Here is a 12,500-nt window from a genome sequence, read left to right as displayed (position 1 = left end):
TGTTTTCAACGAATTGGATACTAAATTGTTAAGCATTCAAGAGTAAAATTTAACCTCACGAGGTTAACAAATCACGTAATAATTAGGCTTAATAATATTCATATCAGTTTGGATGACAAAGAAAAGTTTCAACATCACTGATGCTTGTTCCTCAACTCATCATCTCGTAATAAGTTTTATTAAAAATTCATCAGTCAAACGTTTCAACATGAACTGATATTCTTTTCAACTCCTCGTCACGCGATATGTGTTGTTAAGTCATCAAATACGCATAACTTGGGGATATCTTGAGTCTGCTATGTTCTCGAACGAGACACGATGGATGTTCTTTTGTTCTATCACTTCAAAGCATAAACAACCACTGGGAATTCTGATAACAATACAACAACTCAAGAAGTGAAATGTGTTTTGTATTACCTTCTGAAATCCACATGCGCAATTATTGGGAAAAGGTCTCAAGAATGCATTACACACAGGACCCAAAGAGAGAGAGAGAGAGAGAGAGAGAGAGAGAGAGAGAGAGAGAGAGAGAGAGAGAGAGAGAGAGAGAGAGAGAGTAAAAATAGCATGCGGATGGCAATGTAATGGTAATTATTAGGGAATTCACAAAAAGGCCAATTTACAAACTGAAGGAATTAGAGACAGTCTTAAGTGTTCAAAATACAGCATGACATACATATATTATATATACATAATATATATATATATATTATACATACATAATTATACAGTATATATATAGTATATATATATATATATGTATATATAGTATATATATAATATATATATATATATACACATGCATACATATAAAAGAACTCATGAACATCAAACTACTTAATAGGAGAATTTTCTAGAAGCAAATCTAAGATACCCATCTTCAATATTCATCTTTAAATTTTTAACGAATAATAAAAAAGTAAATATAAAAATGAACTGTCCTTTCAATATACATATCATATTAATATTTTGATTAGGTATAAATCACAAATCACATATAATTAAATTATACCAAAGAAATAAAAACGCTTGACAAGTACGTAAAAATTTTGGAATTAAAATTTGGAATTAGACAATAAAGGTAATTGTATTACTTACGTTGTACAAACGGGTTGCGAAAATGGTAATCTTTTTCCTGTAATAAAAAAAGATAAAATAATTAGCCATACAAGTTGAAAAGCATACGAGGTCATTATCAGGAATTGCAACACATCAGTAATTTTGTATATTAAAAATAGGCAAAGAGTGAACAGACCGAATTATAATGCTTAGCTACAACAAATGATATAATTATTCGTAGCTTTTATAATCTAATATATATATATATATATATTAGATATAATATATATGTGTGTGTAAGTGTTTACATAATAAAAATATGGAATGTTAGTCCATATATATAAAAGTCTAAAACTAAAGAGGTCAACCAGATTGCTTGCAGGAATGTGATCAGACTAGAGACGCTAAAGATGACGTATACAATAAGTATGTAAGCTAAGATAACATGCCGTCACCTGTAGTCATTCAATTGTTTATAAACATTAGTCCAAGCTCCCTGCTTGAGACAACTACCCCGACTATTATACAAACGGCCTACGTGATCTGTAGCGTCTCATTCGATTGTGTGTTCGTATGAAACTATGTCATCTGATAGTATGTTCATATGTTCGAACTACTGTCTGTTCCTTCATAACTTGTAACAGAGATGGTAGACAGGCAGAACAGAGTTAGCTATCGTCATTAGAAGACCTGTACCTCTTTACCTAAGCTTATCATGTAGAGGAATAGGATTAGCCATCATCATTGGCAGAAGCGATCAAGCTATCGTCATAGAAGACTTTGTACGATCATACCTGATCTTCATCATGTAAAACTTCAGAAGAATATACTATTTTTATACCGTTGTGTTTTCTACAAGAACCTCACCGAACCATGAGTTTAACACATCGTCGTAAAGATAATACCGACTTCGTAAGTGATCTACAAAACCCCAGACACTCCATTGAAGATGGAAGTGCAATACCAACCGACTTAGCGTATAGATTATCGCTAGTCTAACATTACCTCATAGGGCGCCTTATCATACAAGGCACAAGCCCTAATATTGGTGGCCAGCGGACCAGAAGAACTCTACAACGTCCTACGAAGAAAAAACCAGAATAATAAATCATGTATCATAAGAAGTCAACGACGACGGAAGCAGCAGATTCGTCAAGCAACCTAGTATCATCGTTAGTGAGCGACTTCAGAAAACAACAAGATTCGTCAAGCAACTTAGTATCATCGTTTAGTGAATAACTTCAAGAAACAAAACCGACGTGTCCTTTTCCTACGGCAACGGAAGCTTCGTCTCTCATTAGAATCATTCAAGAAAACATCGTTAGTGAGCGTTTCCGGAACTTCAAGAAACAAACCGAACGCGTCTGCAGCATCGGATTTTCAGGGCTCGAATCATCGAAACAACGCGCACGGGGGAAACTGAAGCCAAACAGGTCGTCCGCTAAATAGAGAAGGAGGACCAAGGCCGTGTGTCGTTATCGGAACACCGTGACTTCCCACAAAAGCAAGCTAAGTACAATTTTTTATTCATTTGGAGTAACTTTGAGTGTTTCCTTTACAGGTCGAATTTCGTTATTCCTGTGGCTGAAGTTACGAGACATTCTTAATCTTACTTTTTTACAGAAATTATCTACATCATTGAGATTTCGCTACTGCGAGTTTTTATCTTTGAGTGTCTGTTTCCAGAAGTTCTACTAAAATATCATAATCATATACTATGTTAATTTTATCATTTTGGGTGATTATTAATCCCTTACGTAACAAATCATATTAAACAGTGAATATGCGTTTACGCAGTGGACGTCTGTATTTATACAGATGCATGGATAGGGTCGTTAAGCACCGTAGTGATTAGAAAACACACAAAAACAAGTGGAACACCCGTACAAATCTATATAAATTAGAGGTAACACTATTTCGGGTCATGACAATAAATGCTCCTTTGCAAAGTCCCGATCGCAGTTTTAGCCTTGAGTTTTTTGAGTTATATAAAATATCGAACCTCAATGACTCAACTTAACTTTAAAAATATGGCTGGATTGCAAGGAATAACATGTCTGTAAAAAACTTTCATCAGGCTAAACGCGCTGACCAGGATCCCTCACTATTTCAAATTTTAGCAAAGAATGAAGTACAAACAGTTAAAATTGAATACAGTAGAGATAACTTGTCTTATTAGTAATCGCTCAGTTCCTAATAGTTCATCATTCATTGCTTTATACGTAACAGCAACATAATGCTAAACACCACAATACGTTGCCGATGGTAATAAAGAGAAGGATCCTAATTATTACAAAAAAGAAATAGAAACAGTAGCCCGTTCAGAATCAAACAAGCAAACTCGGTGACTGTGTCACCTAGTCAAGCGGTCAAGGTCAGTCGAAAAACTGCCGAAGTGTTCAAAGCAAAGCAAATTCCACACAATAAGCGACTCTAGCAGAGTGGGGAAAAGCGATGTTGGTTCATACATACCGATATCTTTTTGAACTAAAAAGGATTTTTCCTATGCATCACACGACAGTATCAAGTAATCAGAGCAGGTTCTAGTAATTTTAATACATTAAGTTATAATAAATACTGGTGGATTAAGCCCGACTGTACGCGCCGTAAAAATTAGAATATCTTATTTATTCCTTTAGTACAATTAATTACCAGTATTTACGGACTCACCGTCTGTTGTTCGAACTTCCCTAATGAGAAGTCCGGATAAGCGAGCGCTTACAGATACCTCTATAGTTATAAAAAACATTGATCTGTATCTAGCGTAATTGTAAGATTCATCTAGGGGTATACAAAATATTATCTTACATCCTGCAAAATAAGGCGTGTTTATCAAATGAAAATCCTATAAACCTTCAAACATATTAAAATCAGTTTGAACAAAAAGAGACAGTTAAATAATAACTTATATAGAGGAACTATACATTTGTCTCATAAATCGTAACATTGTTCAAATGACCCAACAGAATTCTCCCATAACCACAGTCGCAGTTTTGCACGCAAAATCTCGAGACGCATGCACCCTCGAATGTCTTAGTGTGTGTAAAAAAGACTTTGCTGGGAAATGAAATTTTAATCCTTCCCGACACTCTGAAATATAACGATTTCCGCGAACAAAGCCCTAAAAGTATACATATCGTGGATACGGAAGTTATAAATATCGCATTTTTTATTGTTGCTAATTTTTAATCACGCCCAACCAGTCGTGGATGAATCTCTCTGATAATCTATCTAAAGTAATATCCGTAAAGTCATTCAAGCAGAGGTGATTCAGCAGAAATTTTTTTTTATCTTTTACCTGAATACCAGGAAGTTTCTCCACTAGCGAGTGATCTCTGGGAAAAAACGGATATAATTTAACACAAAATACGGTCTAAGGACAAACATTAAGCTATATACGTACCTTCGTGTAGACTTTCAATGAAATTTCAAAATAGAGATAAATGACGAAGTTGAAAAATGTTAGTAATAGGAGCCATTAGGAAATCAAATAAGCCCATATAATTTTTCCCTCAAATGTCATGCCATAAAAGATCGGACTTGGCGTATCTGCGTAGATTTCTGTCGCTTAAACAAGGAAACGACTTCCGATAGTTTCCAGTGCGATGTACCGACGACATCTTATCTCTGTTAGGTTAGAATAAATTTTTTTCACCAACTTGGACTTACTTAAAGGCTTTTACCTGATACCATTACCTAAGTGATTGTACCTCATACACCGTTTTTTTTCAGCACACTCAGGGGACATTATCAATTTTTACGTATGCCTCCGGCTTACGTTGCACCCCAATTACAATATAGTGTTTGGAGATTTTTAGGGGATACCCACATGCCTATATGGATGATCTTGTAATCTTTTCTAATACCTTAGAAGTACATTCACATAAAGTAGAGCTAGTGCTACAGAGACAAAGACAAATAATCTCAGAGTAAAATATCTAAATGTGAGTTTTAAAAACCGAACATGTTTATCTAGGTTTTATGTGTCTGGTCAAGGTCTTAAAAGTAGTCCATGGTAAGGTGTCGGCTATTCATAACTTTCCGGTACTTATTAACGTAAAAGGGGGATACAGCACTTTTGCGCTGTAGTGGGTATTACAATCGTATGTAAATATGTAACTCTTCAATCATGACAGCTCCTTTAACAGATCTTACGAAGAAGAGCGTAGATTTATTATGGTCTGAAAAGCATCAACAGGCGTTCGATATCTTAAAAGCGGAATAATGCAGCTTACCTAACTTAAAAATCCCTGATTTAAATAAGGATTTTTTTTTTTATTGCAACAGACGCCTCAGACCAAGGGGTAAGAGGGGTATTACTTCAGTCATATGATAAACAGTTCTTCCCTATAGCTTTTTATTCACGTAAACTAAAGCCCTCTGAAAGTAAATATGCAGTAATAGGCAAGGAAGGGCTAGGTATCTTTAACACTAGTACATTTTAAGTTCATAATCTATGGCTATCCTGATAAAGTCCTTACTGAACATGAGTCCTTTACCGAGTTTTTCAAAGGCTTTAATCACAGTCCAAAAGGAACTCGGTGACAAATGATCATTCAGGTTATTGGAGCCAAGATAAGATATCTACCTGGGAAAGCAAATATCATAGCTGACGCATTATCCCGCAATCCCGCACCATACAGCAAAAAACCATTAATTATACTAAAAAATATAGAAACATCCGTACCTATTGTTAAAACCGTATCTAAACAAGAAAATTCCTTAACCCAAGAGATCGCGAGCATTGAATATCTGGGTTGGAGCGCAGAACTGTTACAAACTGAACAAAGCAAGAGTCAACAGACATAACCCAAACAATAAACACTTCGAAACGGAAACAGAGTCAGCAGCAATAAACACAAACAATAAACACTTCGAAACGGAAACAGGGTCAGCGGCTAAGCATAAACAATACACACTTCGAGCAGAAACCCTAAAGCAAAAGTATATTTAAAGTATGTGTATCAGAATAATGTAATCAAATGTATATTATATGTAGGTCTGTGACGAGGTAAACCCGAAGAACACAGCAGATGACTAACGACCAGGTATTAGTAATAATCTCTTTCATACCAATCGTCATAAACTGGTTGCATTCCGTCATCCAGGGTTCCCTACTATGTCACAGAAAGCCAAATCACTATTTTACTGGCCTACAATGCTTACAGATATAAAAAGCACATAACTGATTGTAACACGTGTCATGAAGACAAGGGACACACTAAGACACCTGTCAGTTTAGGAGCCTATCCTGTGCCAAATCAATCCTTGAAAGAATATACGTAGAATTATTAACAGAATTACGAGTCTGACAGAGGGAATAAACACTTCTTAGTGTTAATAGTTCCTTGACACGTTATATAGAATTAATAGCACTAAAAACAAACACCGCAATTGAGTGCGTTAGGAATATTTATGAGTGCTAAATCAGTAAATATGGAATTCAACACATAATAATCTGTGACTCGGGTGGTGTAAATCAATAATAATCTCCTTAACACGTTGTGTGAATTCCTTTCCATTAAGAAAACCAATAATATATTTTATCACCCAGAGTAATCGGTTTGGTAGAATAACGGATAATTAAATAGGAAGTGTCAATGTCTTACGAGTTACAACTCGTGATGTTGGATCCGAACTGGATTATAGCGGTTCTCGCGGTTTTAAATACGTTTATCATTTATATCTTGTATCTATAGAATTGATGCCGCAAGTAGCCTTATACGGTACGCCGCTAGAACACTTTTCCACATATTCAAGCCAACCATTAATTTATCAAATATATATAAAAAAATATATAAATAAATATAAAAAAATAAGATAAATATGGATACAAGTGGAGTCAATATAATACACTCCGTAAGAAGTCGGAAGGGTTACAAATTATAATAAAAGGAATCACGATAAATCAATAAGCAAAACGTAACCATAGGTTAATTAAATATCTTAAATATATATGCGTAAAGATTTGAACTCTAACTTAACGCTTTAGTAATGACAAATAAGCTAAAAGTTCAAACACATATCCAAAAACCTACTGACATATTGTCTGTTCCGGTGATTTATATTCGTAGTCAATGAAAAAAAAAAAAATTAAATAAATAAATAAATAAATAAATAATAATAAATAAAATAAATAAAATAAAATAAAAGAGATTTTAAAGTCAGGAAGTCTAGAAGTGAAAATGTTATCTATGGAATAATCCTATATGAATCTTATACAGGGCTAATAATATATATAGAATTGTATGGAAACCTTTTTTTCATATAGTTTGAATAAGGAATATTTATTTTACATAATGCCAACATGAAACTAATATATTGTTCAATTTTGGTACTGTTGTTTTTTTTTTTTTTTTCAGACATTCTTCTCATGCGGGTGGAGAATTAAAACACTAAAATATCATTTGAAAATACTAAAGTCGTATCTCTTACAGCAAGTAACGTAACTCTTAGCTGGCTGAGAGCAATCTCCTGCCAAGTGACGACGCCATCATTGCCGTATCAGCATTTGTTCCTTTTAACCTCAATAATCTGCTTACACAGGCTTCATCTGTGTGTCGTCTCTGCTTGCAAAAGCAGATTGACTGGAGAAAGGAATGCTTAGTTCATGAACTTCACATGTGGTTCATAGGTCACATGACGGGCCACATAACATATTCTTATCCGTGTGTGTAATGCAATTAGTTAAGGACTTGTAATCATTTTAAAATTAATGAACAATATAAGCAAATAGAATTTCTATAACAACAAAATGAATTAATTTTTTTTTCTGAACCTCATAGACATTTGGAAGTATCACGATATGAATATGAAATATTTACTTGCAACATTAGCCTATTACAATTCAAGTAAAACATTCATGGGAAAATGTCACATTTTCTTGGAAAACCCAAAGTTTATTTAGAAATTAGTTACATAGTGGGTTTTTTTCGTTGCATCTCCTACCTATTAATAAAGTTTTTAAAAAAAATTAACCTCAGAGGATGCGCACGAGAAAATTGAATATGAAACTTTTGTTAGGTCACATAGAATCATGATTAATATTCTCTTTGACTCTTATGCTGCCTGGCAATCTTACAAATAGCTCCATTTTCCACTTCTTTGTCTAGTAACTTACTACCAGTAATATCGAATTTTCTTTGAGATTCGTATTGATATCTATTTATTTTTTATAATTATGGATATTTTTACAAGTCATCATAGACCTGGATAGGTTCACTCATTGTTAATGCCATGGATAAAAAGTTTGTACAGCGGACTCTTTTTGAATTCCAAAATATCAGCGAATTCATGTGGGTTAAGTCTGGTCTAAATGGCTCTCTCCCCTCCCCTGTATTTGGATGTCGTCTGAATTTACTTTGCCCTTGTGACAAGTATAATTTCACTTGCAGGCTGATTAATGGAACCTGGTTACAGTATCCTGCAGTACGAGAGTTTCACATCGCAACTTCAAAAAATCGTTCGTCGCAGCGGACGACTACAGTCAAGTAACAACCGCCTACAATGTGAAAGGAATTTCATGGACTTCTTCGACCGACACCGTATCTCGTCGTTAATCTCGTTTTAATGCGGAATGCTCCGGCTACTGTCGGAATCGACTAAAAAAAGGGACATACTTCCGACAATTACGACCCGAAGGATATTCAACTCTACTTTGCTGGCGAAGGACTCGTGCTGGGATGATCTATTCATCGCGAACGTAATCGTGTAGCTTAGGATGCAGAGAATAAGTATGAGCGCAAAATAGAACGTTGGACCCGCCCAGGCAAATTTTCCCCTTGTTTTAACCATTGAAAAAGGCCGTTTCAATTGGCTAAAGGTGGTTGTCTGGAACTGTGTAATGGACGAAAAGTTGTTCGAAAGCTAGTTAAAAGTGAAGTAGTATAACCTCGGTCATGTATCCTATATATATAAAGTATCATGTATCCTATATATAATTGATCATAAATAACAGAATCGAAATATATTTTTTGCGTGTACGCACTAGGAATCTATATATAAATGATCATAAATAACGGAATCGAAATATATCTTTGCGTGTACGCAATAGGAATCTATTTAAGTGCACATATATTAATCATAATTATATGAATCCATATACATATGTATAAACAAATCAGGTAGCCTATAATCAATCTGTTACCTTTTTCTTACCATTATCTGCAGTTATTTATGAGTTAGTATATGAATTAATGAATCAGATATATAACATTTAGCATGAAAATCAACGAATCAATCAGAATAAACATTAATAATGTTATCAATTCATATATGAAAATTTTTATCAGTTAAAATATGATTTTTATCATGTTAATCTTCATTCTATGCAATTATCAGAGTACATTAGTATTTTCTGTAGCATAAGTATCTTAAAGAGATGAAGTGAAAAAAACTGTATCATTATATATATCATGTGATCACTATTATTTACCAATATCATTGTTTTATATTTTATTACTTGAATCAATTCATGTACACCATGAATTTTTATTTACTTATATATATATATTCACATAGTGTCGTATCACACTCCTATAAGTCAAATGCAAGTCAAGTTTGAGTAATATTCAGTAGTTGGTTTTGGTAGCTGACCGAGCTAATGTAAGTGTTTACATAATAAAAATATGGAATGTTAGTCCATATATAAAAGTCTAAAAACTAAAGAGGTCAACCAGATTGCTTGCAGGAATGTGATCAGACTAGAGACGCTAAAGATGACGTATACAATAAGTATGTAAGCTAAGATAACATGCCGTCACCTGTAGTCATTCAATTGTTTATAAACATTAGTCCAAGCTCCCTGCTTGAGACAACTACCCCGACCTATTATTCAAACGGCCTACGTGATCTGTAGCGTGTCTCATTCGATTGTGTGTTCGTATGAAACTATGTCATCTGATAGTATGTTCATATGTTCGAACTACTGTCTGTTCCTTCATAACTTGTAACAGAGATGGTAGACAGGCAGAACAGAGTTAGCTATCGTCATTAGAAGACCTGTACCTCTTTACCTAAGCTTTATCATGTAGAGGAATAGGATTAGCCATCATCATTGGCAGAAGCGATCAAGCTATCGTCATAGAAGACTTGTACGATCATACCTGATCTTCATCATGTAAAACTTCAGAAGAATATACTATTTTTATACCTTGTGTTTTCTACAAGAACCTCACCGAACCATGAGTTTAACACATCGTCGTAAAGATAATACCGACTTCGTAAGTGATCTACAAAACCCCAGACACTCCATTGAAGATGGAAGTGCAATACCAACCGACTTAGCGTATAGATTATCGCTAGTCTAACATTACCTCATAGGGCGCCTTATCATACAAGGCACAAGCCCTAATATATATATATATATATATATATATATATATATATATATATATATATATATATATATATATATATATAGATACGTAAAGTTTAACTTTAATATCATCATTTTTATTAAAGTGATAAATTTTTTGTTTCAGCATTAATCACTTGATCATTTTCTTGTCACTATTCATATATATATATATATATATATATATATATATATATATATATATATATATATATATGTGTGTGTGTGTGTGTGTGTGTGTGTGTGTGTATGTATATATATTGAATAGAGATAGGGAAATGATACACGTGATTTGGTTGAAACAAAAAATCGCTCCCTTTAAGAAAAATTACGATACTCTAGTTAAACGGGGAAAAAGTTACATTAGACCTAACTGAATATTACAGTGTACGTATACACTGTACATATACAAGATTCACAAAGGAAAAATAAAATATTTACGTTCTAAAATCAAAAGGAAACCAGATTTTGTTTTAATTAACCTTGTCCGCACTTTTTCTGTCCGCACTATTCCTATCCGTATTTTTCCTGTCCGCACTTTTTCTCTCCGAACTTTTTTTATCCGCATTTTTCCTGTCCGCACTCCTCTCCGCATTTTTTTTTTATCCTGCATTTTTCCCCTTGTCCGCACTTTTTCTTCCGCACTATCCCGCCCTCTGGTCGCACTTTTTTCTGCCTGCCCTCATCTTAAAAACTACTGAGACTAGAGGGGAGAAAATTGGTATGTTGATCATCCACCCTCCAATCATCAAAAACATATCAAATTGTAACCCTCTAGCCTCGGTATTTTCTTTTATTTAAGGTTCAAGGTAGCCATAATTGTGCTTCTGGCAATGACATCGAGCAGGCCACCGGAGGGCCGTGGTTAAAGCTCATGGGCTGCGGTTCATAAAGCATTATACCGAGACCACCGAAAGAAAGATCTATTTTCGATGGCGGGTGTACAGAAAATCCGATTGCCCCGAAGAAACCTCAGCTCATGTCTGGAGTGTAAATACCGTAGACTTTTCAAGTTGTTGGTTTTTCTAATTTCATGCTTTTGCCAGTAATAATTTCTTTAAGCGCAAATTATTCTCAATTCTTTCTGCACTGGGTCATGAGCCCCTATGAGTTCTTAATCAAGCTGTCTAAATCTTTATGCTTTAAGATTAAAATGCTTTAGATCCCTGTAATGTACTCAGGGATTTTGGTAAAATCATTTTTACCTGTATTTCATGTTAGACAATCTTGTCCCTTTTATATCTGTACAGAACATATTAAATAAAATATTTATATATTATATTTTAACCACAAGTAAAGTTTAAAGCTATCGTGTATTTATAAAGTGAAAAAATGTACTATTTCCATTCAAGTGAGTACCAAGCCTTTCATTTTCAACACAATACCCTTACATAGAGGACGGGATTTTCCATATGCCTAACCAAACTTTTTTTTTAAACTTTATCTCCATTCCAAGTGACTTTCTATGGGAGATAACAGCAAAAAAGGGTTACGAAAGATACGGGGAGAGATAATTCACGCCTATAAAAGCCATCCAAGGGCGCCATTTGGCTGGAAAAAAGCATAAACAAGAGTGAAGTTTGACAAACTCGTTGCCGTCTGGACGAAGGCAGAGAGTAAACACACGTCCCTTCTAAAATGAAGTTATCGCTAACATTAGCAGCTGCCCTTATGGCAGCACTCATGGGACTGACATCATCTGCCGTTGTTCCACAATGGAGAGCGCACAAGGGCCTGAACTTGGAGTGGAATTCTGGTGAGTATTTAAAGCGTTTCGTTTGCGAATGCAGGCACGAAAAGAATTGACGTACTTAGCGGTCAACGATAAATAAGTACATGCATCTTTTCGACAAAGCTCTGCCCACTGTTCGCAGTGGTTAAGTCTGTAGATTTGAGTTACTTATTACGAAGCTAGTAAACATTATCTTTAGCTCATTCGTATTTCATTAGAATCTATATACACAAAAGCCTACGGGCCGGTCGGTTTGACGTCCTTTTCCGAGGAGAGGAAGTCGAACAGAAAAAAAGACTGTCGGAATACTTCGATCTGCCTTCACGACTGTTCGGCAAATATCCTGCTTAGATC

General features: G+C 34.7%; 1 protein-coding gene across 1 annotated transcript in view; it reads left to right on the top strand.

Annotated features, from left to right (window-relative positions):
• The first annotated feature begins 11,963 nt into the window (after nucleotides 1–11,963).
• LOC135210538 (pancreatic lipase-related protein 2-like) overlaps nucleotides 11,964–12,500 on the top strand; it is a 9,232-nt gene continuing 8,695 nt past the window's right edge. Inside the window, exon 1 of the mRNA XM_064243407.1 lies at nucleotides 11,964–12,170. Coding sequence (XP_064099477.1) covers nucleotides 12,053–12,170 — 118 coding nt within the window. The 5' untranslated portion in view covers nucleotides 11,964–12,052. The remainder of the gene's footprint in view (nucleotides 12,171–12,500) is intronic.

The sequence above is a fragment of the Macrobrachium nipponense genome, chromosome 39 (genome assembly GCF_015104395.2).
Source record: "Macrobrachium nipponense isolate FS-2020 chromosome 39, ASM1510439v2, whole genome shotgun sequence".
NCBI lineage: Eukaryota > Metazoa > Arthropoda > Malacostraca > Decapoda > Palaemonidae > Macrobrachium > Macrobrachium nipponense.
Note: the sequence above shows the minus strand (reverse complement) of the source record. Positions and strands in the feature narration are given on the sequence as shown.